General features: G+C 34.7%; 3 protein-coding genes across 4 annotated transcripts; 1 reads left to right on the forward strand and 2 right to left on the reverse strand.

The window, feature by feature from the left end:
• Positions 1-488: 488 nt before the first annotated feature.
• On the reverse strand, positions 489-3,909 carry LOC133699489 (pentatricopeptide repeat-containing protein At4g33990-like). 2 transcript variants are annotated; one of them, XM_062122751.1, is made up of 3 exons: positions 3,767-3,909; positions 3,600-3,654; positions 489-3,076 (listed from the first exon to the last, which is right to left on the reverse strand). In XM_062122751.1, exons 2-3 carry the CDS (start codon positions 3,611-3,613, stop codon positions 619-621), a joined length of 2,472 nt encoding a protein of 823 aa, XP_061978735.1. In that variant the 5' UTR covers positions 3,614-3,654; positions 3,767-3,909; the 3' UTR covers positions 489-618. The 2 variants fall into 2 exon arrangements, with proteins under 2 accessions (XP_061978735.1, XP_061978726.1); XM_062122742.1 differs by having other exon boundaries at positions 3,600-3,645; positions 3,767-3,908.
• Positions 3,910-5,252: 1,343 nt separating this feature from the next.
• LOC133670782 (heat shock protein 90-2) lies at positions 5,253-8,274 on the reverse strand. The gene is made up of 3 exons (XM_062091397.1): positions 8,062-8,274; positions 7,361-7,502; positions 5,253-7,281 (listed from the first exon to the last, which is right to left on the reverse strand). The coding sequence occupies exons 1-3, from the start codon at positions 8,182-8,184 to the stop codon at positions 5,447-5,449; spliced, it is 2,100 nt and encodes a 699-aa protein (XP_061947381.1). The 5' UTR covers positions 8,185-8,274; the 3' UTR covers positions 5,253-5,446.
• A 2,993-nt stretch (positions 8,275-11,267) lies between these two features.
• Positions 11,268-16,341, forward strand: LOC133681077 (obg-like ATPase 1). Its single transcript, XM_062104166.1, has 12 exons — positions 11,268-11,458; positions 11,542-11,709; positions 12,218-12,341; positions 12,643-12,734; positions 12,867-12,965; positions 13,188-13,301; positions 13,388-13,452; positions 13,913-14,029; positions 14,172-14,247; positions 14,901-14,993; positions 15,194-15,244; positions 15,879-16,341. Exons 1-12 carry the CDS (start codon positions 11,372-11,374, stop codon positions 15,975-15,977), a joined length of 1,185 nt encoding a protein of 394 aa, XP_061960150.1. The 5' UTR covers positions 11,268-11,371; the 3' UTR covers positions 15,978-16,341.
• Positions 16,342-17,253: the final 912 nt, after the last annotated feature.

Raw genomic sequence — 17,253 nt, forward strand, 5'->3', positions numbered from 1 at the left:
CATTATTATTATAACAATTATTAGTCACGGTGTTATTATTCTCATTACTAATATTATTATTATCATTATATTACAGCTACCATCATTATTACTATTATCAATAAGTAATATCATTATTATTATTATTATTATGACCACCATTATTATTATTATTATTTATATTATTGTTATAATTATTATCACCGCTAGTATAACTAATATTATTATTATTTTCATCATCATCATCATCAGTCATCACCATTATTATAGCAACTAAGGGAGAGATCAGTATTTTTATTATTATTAATATAATTATCATAATTATTTTTGTTATTAATAGACATACTCAGTTTAAAGGTTCAAGCCGAAGAGAACAAGCAGAAGCCCATCATGTTATTTAAAAGGTCTTGAAGCAACCAAGACATGTAAATTCATGGAGGAGTTGAAGGCAGTTTGAACTACTGACCATGGTATTCTTTAATCAAGGAAAAAGGTGTATGATCACATAATTAAATAAAACTTCTGTACACAGTATTTGATTTTCATCAGGACAGCAGAGCTTAACGAAATTTTCCTTGGCACCAGGTAACAGACATATTCATCAAGGTTCTTTTAACAAATATTCAATCATGATTCATGTTACCAATAGTCCCCACAAGAGCAAGTTCCTCCCTTGAAGTGATGGAACCGGCTGGAATCCCTCACAATAATTTCCCTCTCAGTAATTATAGATATAAATTTTGTTACAGTGTGGCAATCACCACAGACCCTCAAGTTCTTGAAGATCCGAATAGGAGTTTTAGGAGAGGTGCTAATAATTCCATAAGCAATAGCCAGCCTCTCACTATGGCCCATGAGGATGTGCTCCTTCTCATCCTCTTCAACATCTTGCAACACAAAGCAAAGATCTGGAACATAACCAATGGTCTTTATTTTTGAAGTCAAATCCCTCAACTCCCTGTATATCTCCTCACATTTTGGATGAGTTTGGTTGCCAGTGTAGAAGACGTCGACCTTGTTGTTCAATATGATTGAGCTCCATCCAGGATTCTTCCTCAATCCCCTATCTCTAGCTAGTGATCTCACATCATCCACTCCTTCCCATTTCCCAACGTTTGCATAAATATTTGATAGCAATACATAGTAGCCAACGTTCTCTGAATCAACTTCAAACAAACGTTCAGAAGCATGTTTACCCAGCTCAATATTTCCATGTATTCTGCAAGCATTGAGAAGGGCACCCCATGCAGAAGCATCAGGCTGAATTGGCATTGTTTTTATAAAATTGAATGCCATTTCCAATTCCCCAGCCCTACCAAATAAATCTACCATGCAACCATAGTGCTTCAAACTAGGCTTAATTCCGTACTCTTCCTCCATCATGTTAAAGCACCACTGAGCATCACTGACCAAACCTGAATGACTACAAGCTGACAATAGCGATACAAATGTTATATGATCTGGCTGCACTCTCTCAGCTCTCATCTCTCTAAAAAGCTCAAGAGCTTTCTCACCATCCCCGTGAACTCCATAGCATGATATCATAGCATTCCAAGGGACTGAATTTTTTCTAGGTACTTGGTAGAATAATGATATTGCATCATCTAATTTTCCACATTTACCGTACATGTCGATGAGGCATGTGCCAACAAAGACATCTGAGTAGAGACAATTTTTAATAACTTGTCCATGAATTCTCATTCCTTGCTGCAAGGCTCCCACATGGGAATAGGCTGGTAGAATGCTTACCCATGTCCCTTGATTTGGGATTATCTCTTCGTGTTCTTCCATCAAAAGATATACTTCAATTGCCTCACTCGCAAGGCCATTTTGAGCATAACCAGTGATCAAAGTATTCCAAGAAACCACATCTTTAATGGGGAGTCCTCCAAAAACTGCACGCGCAGAATCTAAATTGCCAATTTTGGCATACATATCCACAACCGCATTCCCAATGATAATATATTCCATAAACCAACCTTTCCTCATGACAAATCCGTGAACAGACCTGCTATTTCGATGATCATTTAGTTGAGCAACAATGGAAGCTAAACTGACTAGAGTCAACAAATCAGGTTGAACTCTAGCTTCTTGCATCTTATGAAAGAATAAATGAGCTGTAACTGGATTGTTGTTTTGCTCATATGCAGCAATTATCGAGTTCCATGATACAATATCTCTTACCACCATCTGACCAAAAACTTTCTGCGCATGCCCCAAGCTACCAAATTTGGCATACATGTTAATCAAAGCATTAGACACAAACAGTTCGAATTCCAATCCATGCTTTATAACATACAAATGAATTAACTTGCCACTTAAAATATCACCCACTTGTGCACAAACAGGAAGAACACTGGCAACAGTAATAGCATCCATTTTTACCCCTTCCAATCTCATCTCATCTGTGATATCCAACGCTTCTGCAGCATTCCCATTCTGACAATAACCAGAAATCATTGCATTCCATGAACCTCTATCACGAGCAGGCATATCATCAAACAATTTTCTTGCATCCCCCACAAGCCCAAATCGCGAATACATATGTACCAGGGAAGCAGCTACAAATACATCCCATTCAAAACCCAACTTTAAAACCAAGCAATGTATCTTTTTCCCATCTAGCAGATCTCCACAAGCTTTAACCACAGGAGGAAAAGTGTAAAAATCAGGTCGAAGACCAGAGGTTGAAAAGAACTGGTTGAAACAACCCAAGGCTTCGCGGAAACAACCATGGCTAACATAAGCAAATGCCATAGAATTCCAGGTATAAACATCTTTATTTGGTAGGTGGTGAAAAGTCCACCAAGCTAACGAAACATCACCATGCTGAGAATACAAATTTACAATCTTTGAGGAAAGGAAGTTGTCTTTAAATCTCCCTGACACCACAACAAGTGTATGAGCACATTTAACCTGCTGCAACTTTGTGCAGGATTTGAATAAAGCATTGAAATCAATCCTTTTCCTCTCATTTTCAAGATCATCTGATGTAACTTGTAAGTAATCTGTGACGGTTGCCGTATGTAATGTTCTGTGGGATTGAAACAATGAGAAAAGTTTGGAAAGATGCCTTCTTTTGCAGTGTGGCACCAATCTGAGACACCAAAAGATGCAAGAAATAAGTATTTCATTAATCTCACATGATCAACCACCCACCAAATCATTAACAAATTTTGCTCACAACCATAACAGATGACAAGAAACTAACAGCACAATAAAAGAGACCCTTTAAGAGATAGACCTTCAAGAAATTAAAATGATAATAATCACCACCCACTAGGCCATTAACAAATGCTTAACCATCCAGAACCAGAAGAAATCAATTGTAGAAATCCTTTAATGAGACCCATTAAAGGAAATCCTTCAGATCACAAGAAACTGATAGCACAATTTAACAAGACTCTTTAAAGGACAAATATCAATTTTAACATAGAAAGTTCAATTTTTCTGCTTTAAAGTACCAATCTTTGCTGGTGTTTTGGGTTATTTGGTTTGTGGGTATTTAACAGTATGAAGCACAAATTCATAAACCACTCAAGAAAAGCACCCTCACAATCACACACGGATTTTTGGCTATAGACAAAGAAGGAAGTCTCATTGCTTTATGTTTTGCTTACCTTGAGCCTTTCATGAGCTTCCTTCATTTCATTCTGTATTCCCTTCCTGATAACACTTAAGCCATTAAGAATTACGAGACATGCAAGGGGGAGAACTTTTATCACTAAATTATAAAACAGAAATCAAAATCATAACTTTTTTTGTCACAAAAAGAAGAATTACTCACCTTGAATGAGGGGGCTTAGTGCAGGGGTTTTTGGTTTTTCTTTTGGGGTTTAAGATTGTATTGTACAAGCACAGAGGTCGACATGTCGTTTTGGTATGGTCTCTAGTTACCACTCAACGCAAGAACTGTGCTTTTTTTAATGATAGTTTGTTATTGCGGTCAGCCGCAATATCGAAGCAGTGACTGCTGATGCCTTGATTGTTTTCATGTAAAGTAAATTTTTTAAAATTTTTTATTTTTATTTATTATTAAAAAAATTAATTAAGAAAAAAACAGTTTCTAATAAGAAAAAAGTTTTACTTAGTTTTCAGAAAATTATTTTTCTTTTATTTTAAATAAAAAATACTTTTTAAAAATTATAAAAATTTTAAAAATATCATATTATTTGCTGATTATATCAAATTTGGTCTTCAAACTTTTAATTACTATATATTTTGTTTTAAATGTTTTTTTTCTTCAATTTCATCTCTTAAAATTTAATTTAATTTAATTTTTATATGAACTTTGATCTTTATTTTTATTATTATTATTATTATTATTTGATTTTTTTCTTGTCATTTTTTAATTAAAATTTTTTATTTATCAGATTTAGTCCTCATTATTTTGAGTATTGTTTATTTTATTTGAAATAATTTATTAAATTAGATTTTTTTTCAATTTTATTCTCATTCAAATTTTTAATTTGTAAGATTTATTCTTTATTATTTTAATAAATTAAAAATAATATTAATAAATTATTTTCAGTTTATTTTTCATGATATAACTAAACACTACAAAATATTTTTCAATTTATTTTGTATGATATTACCAAATATCATACAATAATTAACTTTTTAAATTTTATTTTAAAAAAAATCACGTTCTAAAAAAAAAATCATTAAACAAACGGGGAGTTTCGAAGTTGCCTGCTTAATCCTGCAGAATGCAAGATGCTCTGCTTCAGGGGAAACGCAAACGGTTCTCAAAGAGACGCCTACAGTTACCAAGGCTCCTGTACGAGGTAACAGCCCATTGCATATTGAACTGAATCGCCAAATTGCTTAGTGAGATGACCCGTACTGGTTAATTAAACTCCAGAACCAACCACACGACACCACAACCCGATGATGGGGGGCCTGGCCTCCCACCTCGGCGGTGGATTTTTCTTATTTGGCTTTCTTGCTTTCCTAGGCTTCTTAAGAGATAAAGAGAGTATTCGGAATTAAATATATATTCGAGGCACTTCTAATTTTAGATTTCTCTTGCTGTAATTTTTATGAGTGAACGAATACTTGTTAAGTGGATCTGTTTTGCCGATCATAATACAAGGTTTCTGTTTATTCCAAAATCTTGGACATGAAAAGCGCATAAGAACACGGTGGTGTCTTGAGTTTTGATCATCGAGCTGGTCCTAAATCGAATCAATTTAATAACGAAACTGCGACTTTTTTATCCGAGTTAACGACTCACTTGGGTCCAACAAACACAAACTCAGCGATGCATGTCATGATCCAAGTTAATTCATTAGAACCTCACTGCGTAAAAAACTTTAATAAAATGCCGAAAACATAGCTTCAAAGCAAGCTCCCAAAATCATCCAAAACCCCCTCGAGAGGAGGCAGGGAGAAAAATATAACTAGAGTACCACAAACATTAAAAATAAAACTATCGAGAGAAACTTTAAAAGCTAAGTTATGCCTCTTAATCGACTTCCTCCATCTTGCTGCCCTCTGCGTCGGCATCAGCTTCTTCCAATGGGGGCATTTCAGAATCGGCTTCAACAGCATCCTCATCGATGCTCAAGCCCAGCTTCAGCATCCTGTGGATTCTGTTGCCAAAGGTGTTGGGTTCATCTAGACTGAAACCAGAGGTCAGAAGTGCAGTCTCAAAGAGGAGGAGAACAAGGTCCTTCACAGACTTGTCGTTCTTGTCAGCATCAGCTCTTTTCCTGAGCTCCTCCATGATGGGGTTCTCTGGGTTGATCTCCATGGTCTTCTTGCTCGACATGTACCCAGCCATGCTGTTGTCTCTCAAGGCTTGGGCCTTCATGATTCTCTCCATGTTGGCAGTCCAGCCATACTCGCCGGTCACCAAACAGCAAGGAGAATCTACCACACGGTCAGACACCACAACCTTCTCAACCTTGTCTCCCAGCACATCCTTGATAACCTTGCAGAGACCCTCAAACTTCTGCTTCAATTCTTCCTGCTTTTGCTTCTCATCTTCGGTCTCATCAAGCTTCAAGCCCTCCTTGGTAGCAGAGACAAGCTTCTTGCCCTCAAATTCCTTGAGTTGGCCCACGGCGTACTCATCAATGGCGTCAACCATGTAGAGAACTTCATAGCCCTTCTTCTTCAACTTCTCAAGGAACGGAGAGTTCTCAACAGCCTTCTTGCTCTCACCAGTGATGTAGTAAATGTCACTCTGGCCCTCCTTCATCCTTGTCACGTAGTCTTTCAAGCTAGTCAGCTCGTCACCACTCTTAGTAGAGTGATATCTGAGCAACTCAGCAAGCTTTGACTTGTTCGTGGAATCCTCATGGATGCCAAGCTTGAGGTTCTTAGAGAAGGACTCGTAAAACTTGTTGTAATCTTCCTTGTTTTCAGCAATCTCAAAGAAAAGCTCAAGGCATTTCTTCACCAGGTTCTTGCGGATGACTTTGAGGATCTTGTTTTGCTGCAACATTTCTCTGGAGATGTTGAGAGGAAGATCCTCCGAATCCACAATACCCTTGACAAAGCTAAGGTACTCGGGAATCAAATCCTCACAGTTGTCCATGATGAATACACGACGGACATAGAGCTTGATATTGTTGGGCTTCTTCTTTGTGTCAAAGAGATCAAAAGGAGCCCTCTTGGGAACAAAGAGGATGGCCTTGAACTCAAGCTGTCCCTCAACTGAAAAGTGCTTGACAGCCAAGTGCTCCTCCCAGTCATTGGTAAGGCTCTTGTAGAAAGCAGCATACTCCTCCTTGGTAATCTCATCAGGCTTCCTCATCCAGATGGGTTTCTGCTTGTTCACCAAAGACCACTCATGGGACACCTCCTTGATCTTCTTCTTTTTCTTCTCTTCCTTCTCCTTCTCTTCATCAACATCCTCTACCTTTCCTTCCTCATCCTTTTTTTCTTCTTCATCCTCATCATCAGAAATCTCCTTCTCAGTAGTCTTCTCAATCCAGAGGGAGATTGGGTAGCTGATGAACTCAGAGTGCTTCTTGACCAAATCCTTGAGGCGGCGCTCCTCAAGATACTCAAGCTGGTCCTCCTTGAGATAGAGAACAATCTTTGTACCCCTGCCAAGGGGCTCCCCAGAGGTGTCTCTGGTGACAGTGAATGACCCACCAGCTTGAGACTCCCACACATACTGCTCATCATCATTGTGCTTTGAGGTCACAATCACCTTCTCTGCAACCAAATATGCGGAGTAGAAACCAACACCAAATTGTCCAATCATGCTCACATCAGCTCCAGCAGCTAATGCCTCCATGAACTCTTTGGTTCCAGACCGGGCAATGGTACCAAGATTGTTAACCAAATCTGTGAGCAGCAAAATCAGCATTAGCAAAGCAAGCATCGATAACACGAAACAAACAATTTTATTGGAAAAACCACTCACCAGCCTTGGTCATGCCTACACCACTATCAATAATGGTCAATGTGTTGCTGGTCTTGTCGGGAACAATGTGGATGAAAAGCTCAGGCTGAGCATCTAGCTTGCTCTTGTCTGTCAAGCTCTCAAACCTAATTTTGTCCAATGCCTGAAATCAAATCACGATATAATCCAATCAATCAAAAACCCATTCACAATCAATCCTGATCTACAACCAAACAAGTTTCCATAGCTCAAAGCTATAAACTACTTTCATAAAACCACTATTTATCGCCAACTTATTTAACCACCTCCAAAATCACATGTCAAACAAGCCATCACACACCAACAAAACCTAATACCAAATAAATAAGTTGGTTAAATAAGTCCCACTACCACATCAATCCCTTCTTTCCAGCATCTACAATAAAACACGATTCTAGCCCAAAAATCCACCCGAAATCACACAAACAAAATTCAAGAGTAGATAAAACAAATAACATTATTAACTAATCAATCATCAACAACATGCTAGAATCTCTTAAACCCTAAAAAAAATCAGAATCGTCAACAACAAACAAACAAGATCATCAACAACATACAAAATCTCTTGAACCGTAAAAGAAAATCAGCATCATCAACAACAAGCAAACAGAGAATCTTAATCTCGACAAAACAAAAACAGCGTAATTAACAAAGGACACAGAGAGAGGGAAGTTATAGCGTACATCAGAGGCATTGCTGATAAGTTCACGGAGAAAGATCTCCTTGTTGCTGTAGAAAGTATTGATGATCAAGCTCAAGAGCTGGTTGATCTCGGCTTGGAAAGCAAACGTCTCCACATCCGCCATCGCTCTTAATAAGAACCCTAAATTATTTCAGAGAGCAAATAAGAGAGAAAGGAAATGGGGATCAGAGAGTGAGGCTGCAAGCGTAGGGGTTAAGGAGCGTTTATATATTGCTAGGGTTTCTAGATCCTTCTATTGCTTGCCCCCACCCTGATCTTTTTTTTTCTTATTTTTAGATATCTCCTTATTATAATAGCCAGGGGGAAATTAAAAGTGCGCTTTGGTTACTATAGTTTTGTGGAAATTCGATTTGCACCCTTGATTTTCTTAGATACCTTTTCCTTACTCATTGTAGCATTTACATCCTTCATCTTCTTCAATTCTCACTATTGTCCAGATTATATTCCTCGATTTTAAGCGATTGGGTTATTTGTATTAGGAGCTTTTATAACGAAAGATAGGAGAAATACGAAAGAGATATTTAAAAAACAAAAGTTGGATTTCACTAGCAGTTTTTAAATAGGGGTTGAATTGAAATACACTCAAAAGTACATGGAGTGAAATTTAAAAAATTGTCTTCTTTTTGTTTCCCAGTAATAAAAAAAATCATGAGCTGGTGTGTAGTAGATGGCTAGTATTGCTTTCTGGGTTTTGATTGGGTTTCGCGGCTATTGTCCCTGGAAGTCTAACAACATAAGATTTTGGCATTTTCTTTTCCTAATTTGGATTAATTAGTCATAATATATTGATTTGAGAGATACTGGGAGTATGAAGAATAATGTTATAATGCAAGAGATAACAATTTAATAGGTATTCTGAGTTTCGGATCAAGAGATTTATTTTTTATGTAGTATCTAGTTGGATTTATATGGTTGTTAATATGATATTTATTAGAGGTTTATATAGTTATTAACTTCAAAACTTGTAAAATTTATCGAGATGCAAGTGAACCCGAATACCTACATTAATAAAAAAATAAAATAGTATTTATATCATAACATTGTCGTACCAGAAACAATGTTTTACCACTACATACTAATTTTTTTTATTTTGCAAGAAAAAATATTCAATAGATAGTCGGATTTTTAAATAAATAAGAAATTTTTTGTAATTGGATTGAATCAATTGATCTGAGAATATGATAAAAAATATATAGATAATGAAGACTATTATCAAGACTCCTTCCTACCATCGAAAAGTTCAAATATAATCATCAAGCATATTCCTTGCTTGCTCATGGCGAGTCTCGCTTTTTATCTAGATGTTTCTAGAAGTCTAGCCACATGAGATCTTGGCATTTTCTTTTCCTCGTTTGGATGTTCTTCCATGGGATTTTGATACCAATCAGGAGTCCAAATTCTCAGCTTGATCATGATAAATTGATTTGAGAGAGCTTATGAACAATAATATTATATCAATAATCTATAATTTGAAATTTATAATGTTTAGAGGTGTGATTGTAATTATTTTTTAAAATATTTTTTATTAAAAAAAGTATGTCGACAATGCTTTTTTATTTTTTTAAAATTATTTTTGAGATTAGTACATCAAAATGATTTGAAAACATCAAAAATATATGAATTTAAAACAAAAATAAATTTTAAATTTTTTCTAAAACGCTTTTGAAACGCAGTACTAAACACACCTGTCACACCCTAAAGTAACTTTTTATTGCTTGATTAATAGCGGTATGTTTGTTTTTGTATTTTAAAAGTATTTTTAATTTTTTTTTTGTTTTGAATTAATATTTTTGATATTTTCAGATATTTTGGTATGTTAATGTTAAAAATAAATTTTTAAAAATTAAAATAATATCATTTTAATATATTTAAAATAAAAAATATTTTAAAAAGCAACTCACCAATACTTTCAAACACTTTATAAAAACTAAAAGTTCACACGTACACACCTGATGGTGTGTAAATAAGTGAGAAAAATTTGAGTTAAACTTTAATTAAATTGAGAATATAATTTTAAAAAATAAACTATATTAATAAATAAATTAAAAAAATAATATTGTTCGGAAAAAATCTAAGTAAACACACATAACTTGTGGTCGGGTTAAAGGATAACTTGTGGTCGGGTTAAAGGACAGTGTGATAATTTTATCGTGTAACTAACTAATAAAAGATGAAAATGCTCCTTGTTGTAAGTGTAATAATTACTGTCTACAAGGGCATGATAGTAGTTTAAAACCATGCAAATAACGACAAATAAGCTATTATACTCTTGCTTCCAACGCCATCTGTGTTAGGGGTAAAAATACCATTTCACTGCTCAAACACACAGTAATAATGAGTCCACGTGTACAGTAATAAATGCACAGATTTTAGAGAGCGTGTTTGGCAGTGTGGTTGCGGGTACTTTTCAAATAACTTTTCATGCCAAAATACATGCCAACGATATTTTTTCATTTTTTAAAAATCATTTTTGATATCAGCACATTAAAACGATTCAAAACATACAAATCATATTAAATTTTAACAAAAAAAAATTTAATTTTTTTAAGAACACAACCACAACTACGTTCTTAAACATTAAACAGGCTTTTAGTGTGTGTATAATCTTTTGAAGTACATGAATTCTTCTTAAAACAATTAAGATGGAATTCAGGATGAATTACGAGTAATTATTTTTTGTTTGATTTAATTTTTATTAAAAAGAATAATTAATTTGGATTTTTTAAAAAAATTATAACCAGTTCAAATCAACTGATTTTAGTTTGATTTTTTAAAATAATATAGTTGAAAAGCAATTTAAAATAATTTACATAATTAATATCAAACATATATTTAAATAGATGAATGCGGAACAATAAATTATTCTTTGTTTTAGAATTTAAATCATTGTTATTCAACTTGATGACATGTTAATCTAACTTTTATTTTGAACTAGATTTTAAATTAAATAACATAAAAATTTATGGCGTTAATTTAATGAGTTAATTTGTAATTTAATTAAAAATTATTTTGACTGTTTTTTATATATAAAATAAGTGTTGCTTTAATTTGTTTTTTTTTTTTAAACGAAACTGTTTTTTATCCAACCTGTGAGGGACCCTCATCTTCAGCAGGTCATAACTTCGATTTAAATATTACGAACTGGGCTCATTCCAAAAGGCCCTAATAAATCTAACGCAATCCCAATCCAGTCCCATTTCTGCTACTTCTTCACCCTAGCATCACCACTGACCACTCCCTCACTGTTTCAGCTCTCTAAAACCCTAAATCAAATCCCTCTCTCCCAAAACATGCCGCCAAAAGCATCAAAATCGAAAGAAGCACCGTCTGAGAGACCGATTCTCGGCCGATTCTCTTCTCACCTCAAGATCGGCATTGTAATCTCCCCCCCCCCCTCTATTTTCTCCATAATTTGACCTCTTTTTCGTGTTTTTATGTGTAAAATTATTATTTTTGTCAGGTTGGATTGCCGAATGTAGGGAAATCGACCCTTTTTAATACGCTGACAAAGATGTCAATACCAGCTGAGAATTTCCCGTTTTGCACTATTGAACCTAATGAGGCCAGGGTTAATATTCCTGATGAGAGGTTTGAGTGGCTTTGCCAGCTGTTCAAGCCGAAAAGCGAGGTTTGTGGACTTCAAGCTGTTAAATTCCGCCTTATGTGGAGCCTTAATTTTTAGTTTTTTTTCTTTTTTATGAATTCGACTGATGAAGCATGTTCTAATTGTTGAACTTTGAAGTGAAAATGGGTAGAAGTAGAAGTGAAAAGAATGAGAATTTATTATTGGGGTTTATTTAAAGAGATAAAAAATTATTATTTAGAAGTCTGTGTTTTTGGTTGGTGTTGATTAGTTACATTTTGTGCTGTTCTTTTATTTAAGTACTTTATATTCGATATATTTAAAGGGTTTTAATTCTATGATTGTTATTCATGGGTTTTATGTACTAACGTAACCGGTGCAAATAGAACTTCAATTTGAGTTGGTTGTTATGAGTTTGCTGGATTTAACATGGTTTCTATTGTTGAAGAAGGAAATAAAGAAACACATAGAGTTGATTGAAAATAGGAGGGGAAAGTGAAGAAAATGACAATTTATCAAGGCCTGATAAATATTGAAATGTTTTAATGGTCAGGTTTCAGCATTCTTGGAAATTCATGATATTGCTGGACTGGTTAGAGGTGCACATGCAGGTCAAGGGCTGGGAAACAGTTTCTTGTCTCATATCCGTGCTGTTGATGGAATTTTTCATGTTTTGCGTAAGACTTCTAACTTTTTGTATGAGAATTGGATCTCTATCACTTCAATAATGCGGTTAATGTCTGATCTTGATAGCAGAACCACTATTGCACATGTGTCAGAGAGGGGAATAAGGAACATGGTGCTTTGCTTTCCTTTTCCATGGATAGAGTTAACTGTTCAATGTTGTTGGAGTTATATTAGAAATCAGAAATAGGATTGGAACCTAATACTTGAGATTTTTTTTTCTGCTTTCTGTACTTGATGTTAAAAGTGCACTTGAAGTGGAATTAACTCTTTGTATCTATGCATGTTTAATAGGAGCTTTTGAGGATCCAGATATTATCCATGTTGATGACATTGTGGATCCAGTTAGAGATCTCGAGGTTATTAGTGCGGAGCTCAGACTGAAGGTATGTTATGGATACACTGATGCTGTTTGGCAGTTAAATATTATCGTTCTGTAACGTATTTTTGGCCATTTACTGTGAAACTTTGCAGTTGAGGTGAAGCCATTTTTTATATTCTTTGAGACATTATTGTAGGATATAGAGTTCATTGAAAGGAGGATAGAGGATGTTGAAAAGAGCATGAAGAGGAGCAATGATAAGCAGTTGAAAATAGAAATGGAGATGTGTCAAAGGGTATGTATTTTTGTGGTCTGGAACTTTGGATAATTTCTGAGCTTGAATCTTCATCTAATCATGTTGGTTTGAGAGGTCCGGCCAGGGGTTTGTTCTTCATTTGCAATGGTCAATAAGGGACTGCTGGCTTATTCCTTTTTTGACAAGTACTGGCTTATTCCTTTTTTGACAACTACTGGCTTGTTCTTGTAACTGATGTCAAGCAATGATGGTGCATGTTAGGTCAAGGCATGGCTTGAGGAAGAGAAAGATGTACGTTTAGGAGATTGGAAAGCTGCTGATATTGAGATATTGAATACTTTTCAGCTGCTTACTGCCAAGCCTGTCGTTTACCTGGTAAGTATTTTACCCTCCTATCCTTCTTAGGCTCTTCATAGACAGTTTTAATGATCTTCCTGGTGAAACTTGCATTCATTTTGCAGGTTAACATGAATGAAAGGGATTACCAAAGAAAAAAGAACAAATTTTTGCCCAAGATTCACACATGGTATGTCCAATTTTTTCCTCTAGTCTACCTATGTTTCTATGAACTCTTATCACCCCATTCCCTGAGTGAGTCTTTGTATGGCTTGTTGTCATGCTTGACGGCATTTGCAGCAACTTATTGCTGCTTTCAACATTTAATGATTCACAAATCTTCTGTCTCTTATAACAGATTGATGCTCACACACGTGTATGTGATTGTCCATAACATTTGTCTTATATGTTTATATGGTGCTCTTGGACCCCAGCAATTTACATCAATAACACTAACAACTGCTTTTTCCATATTTAAAGAAAAGAAAGCATGCTTATGTGCACATCACCCTGTTCTTTTTTCTTGACAATGATATTACTTCCAACAGTGCATTCCAGCACCATCATTCTAGTTGCCATCAACTTGTCAAAAATATATCTCATCTAGTTGTTTTCTACGAAAGGAATAAGTCAATTGTTTTCTTTCCTAGGGTACAGGAACATGGGGGTGAAACCATTATTCCTTTCAGCTGCGTCTTAGAGAGAAATCTTGCTGATATGCTACCGCATGAAGCAGATAAATATTGTGAGGAGAACAAGGTACAAAGGTTGGTATTGAGGAGCCAGTGGCTTGTAATTATATCTTTAACTATTTTTTCCTCTGTAGATCTTTATACTCATATGAGAGAAAAACAGTTGTGTTTTTCTTATAACATTATGCTATGTTGACCAACTCTCACTTTGCTGCAGTGCCCTTTCGAAGATCATAAAGACTGGATTTTCAGCAATTAATCTCATATACTTTTTCACTGCTGGCCCTGACGAGGTAACAGATACCTATACCCTTTTTTTTATTTTTTTTCGCTGTTGTTTTCTCTGATTTGTTCATCTTTGGCAACTTTTATTGAAACCTTAGCTAGAAATTTATTGCAATTTGAATTGAGTATGAGACTGGTCATGTACTGTTTGTAGTTATATGTTGTCTTGTCTTCAAAACATGTTATACACTTTTGATGGGTATGCCATCTTACAATAAAAAAAACATATTGTGTTTTTATATGCAATTTCCTGTTAATTGTTGATTCAACAAATCACATCACAATGTCCTAGTTCATTAATTGAAATTTTCCTAAGAAACAATATTGCTGCAAGTTTTGGGACTTTGTGTTCTTGGGTCCTACAGGGTTGGTATTGCTGTGCACGTTTGCTTCTTCCACTACAATTAATGCCCTTCCCATTCCCATTGATGGCATAGTTATTTCAACCAGCAGACCATTTATAACCTTTTGTTTATCAAAAACTATCCTGATGTCCCATTTTTTATCCCTTATACGAGGTTATTATTTCTCTTTGTGTGGTTGTCTTGTTTCAGAATTGTTTTATTTACTTCCTGTTTATTGCACAACTTCTACCAACCAGCCAAATATAACCATTGTTCTGATAAATGAGCCTAATGTCCAGAATTGTTTGCTCTTGCAGGTGAAATGTTGGCAAATCAGACGACAGACAAAGGCTCCTCAAGCTGCTGGGACAATCCATACTGATTTTGAGAGAGGATTTATATGTGCTGAGGTTTGTTCCTGGTTCATGCTTTTGATTTACGTGTTTTTAACAAACTGGTCAATTTTACCTTTTTCAATCTTAACTGTACCTGCCCCTTCCTAATTTCAAAGTCAATTAACGGTCTTGATGCATATTTGATTTTTGTTGGCGACTGTCAAAAAAAATTAGCCTTGAGATTTCTCACTTTTGAATTTTCTGGCAATGATCAGGTCATGAAATTTGATGATCTAAAGGAGCTTGGTAGCGAGTCAGCTGTTAAGGTATTTGTTCTGAAAGAAACACTGTTTGTTTGCTTGGCGAACCCTTGAGGTTTGGGGGCTGTGAATGAGTATTCCATGCTCCAATATTTTTTCCTTAATAACTGTGTGGAGTTGGAATTAGACAGAGTAATACCTATAACAAGGGGAAATTCAATGATAGCAAAAAGGAAACTGAATGAGATTTAATTGTCTTTCATACAAGCCAAAAACATGCAACATGCATGTTGTGTAGCACACTTGCAAAAAGATTCAACAGCTTAAAGCATGTGGGACAAACCCATGTGAAACCCAGCAGTGGGTTCTATTAATTCAACAGCTGTTTAAATTTGTTTCATGCACTGTAATTCTGTGCAAAACATGCATGTTGTGTAGCACACTTGCAAAAAGATTCCTTGCATTTGGTGTTGTTAGTGGTGTTCTTAATATGGTTAATGTTGATCTGGGTGCCTCACGGACCATTGATTTTGCAAGCTTTTAAAGTTGAAACGTGATATTTGAGGAAATTTGAATAGTAAATTCCCACAAATTACTCCCACATTGATGTCTAGATTTATCTACAGACCCCTGTTTTGCAAAATATGCTAGCTTATCCCTTTTTTATGACGAATGGAATTTCTCTTGCAAATTGGCTCAGGCTGCTGGGAAGTATAAGCAGGAGGGAAAGACATATGTTGTCCAAGATGGAGACATAATATTCTTCAAGTTCAACGTGTCTGGGGGTGGAAAGAAGTAAGATCATAACTGCACTGAGCAATAGAGTTAGCATATCGACACTGGAATCGGAAATTGTTAACTCAGTTGTATCTTGAGGCGCTATGCCTCAACGCTATGAAAAGATAAAGATACATGTATCCTGTTTTTGCTGTCTGGAGTCCTTTCATCGAGTCGATATTTCGATATATGCAGGAATGTAATTGCAAACATCTTAGAGCAGATATTACAAGGCCCTGAGATTGATGTGCAAATTTTCCATTTTATTCTAAAAGCTGGTGTCTAGATTACACTTTGTTTTATGCTTTCAAACCCGTCGTCAGTCAAATGATTGGTGTATTTTTGGTGTTTATGCTTATGTGGTATTAGTAGTTTTCTCCTGATCATTTATTTTTAGGATTCTTCCCTTCATTATTAAATAAATAAAATAAATTACCAGGTTTGTTTGATTATTTTTTTTCTACATTTTAGAAAGCAAAAACAATAATAAAAAAAAATTGCCTTTAACATCCAGGGTTGCAAGGTCTTTTTATTTTTTTTTTTAAAAAGTAAAATGACCTTGTTACTTTATTGTTTGTGTGTTTTTTTTCGTCTTTTGTTTTTATTATGGTGTTTTTGTTATTATCATGTTATTTAAAGGGTGAATTATTATTAAATTTAAATATTATTAAAAAAATGATTAACTCATGCTGACGTGTGGGTGTGTGAGGCATGCATGGGAACCAATAAATAATTAGTTAGTTACCATGGATCCTTTCTCTTTTTTTCCTCTTTACCTTATGATTTCCACACCAAACCCTCAAATTTTTTAGACAAATCCTTCAACTTGGTTAATCTTGTAATTTGATTATAATTGTTTTGATTATTATATATTTTATTTAAAATAATTTATAGAATTTGAATATTTTTTTTAATTTTTTTCATCTATCAAATTTGATTTCTATTTTCTTAATTGCTATTTTTTAAATCATTTTCTTGATCCATTTTAATTTTTATTTTTGTCATTTATTTTTTATTTCATTTAATCTTTATATCAGATTTGATCCTTACTATTTTAATTAAATTTTTTTATTATTTTAGATAGTTAGAAATTTTTCTATGATTTTTTCGGGGTATGCTTTCTATGGAACAACTCAATCTCAGGATTCATGACACACAAGTTTTGAAGATTAACCTGATTTGATTTCACTTTTTTTAGATTTTTTTTATATATTTTTTTAATTTCATCACTTGCTATTATATTATTTGACCTTCAGCCTCATGAGTTTAGTTGTTGTTTTTTTATTGGGGTGAAAACA

Source organism: Populus nigra, chromosome 1 (assembly GCF_951802175.1).
Source record: "Populus nigra chromosome 1, ddPopNigr1.1, whole genome shotgun sequence".
In the NCBI taxonomy this organism is placed as follows: Eukaryota; Viridiplantae; Streptophyta; class Magnoliopsida; order Malpighiales; family Salicaceae; genus Populus; species Populus nigra.

Coding starts and splice junctions, on each gene's coding strand:
- LOC133681077 (XM_062104166.1), top strand. CDS start 11,372: ATGCCGCCAAAAGCATCAAAATCGAAAGAAGCACCGTCTGAGAGACCG. Junction 13,302..13,387: donor CCAAGCCTGTCGTTTACCTG/GTAAGTATTTTA, acceptor TTCATTTTGCAG/GTTAACATGAATGAAAGGGA. Junction 14,030..14,171: donor GAGGAGAACAAGGTACAAAG/GTTGGTATTGAG, acceptor ACTTTGCTGCAG/TGCCCTTTCGAAGATCATAA.
- LOC133670782 (XM_062091397.1), bottom strand. CDS start 8,184: ATGGCGGATGTGGAGACGTTTGCTTTCCAAGCCGAGATCAACCAGCTC. Junction 7,503..8,061: donor TTATCAGCAATGCCTCTGAT/GTACGCTATAAC, acceptor ATTTGATTTCAG/GCATTGGACAAAATTAGGTT. Junction 7,282..7,360: donor TGTAGGCATGACCAAGGCTG/GTGAGTGGTTTT, acceptor TGCTGCTCACAG/ATTTGGTTAACAATCTTGGT.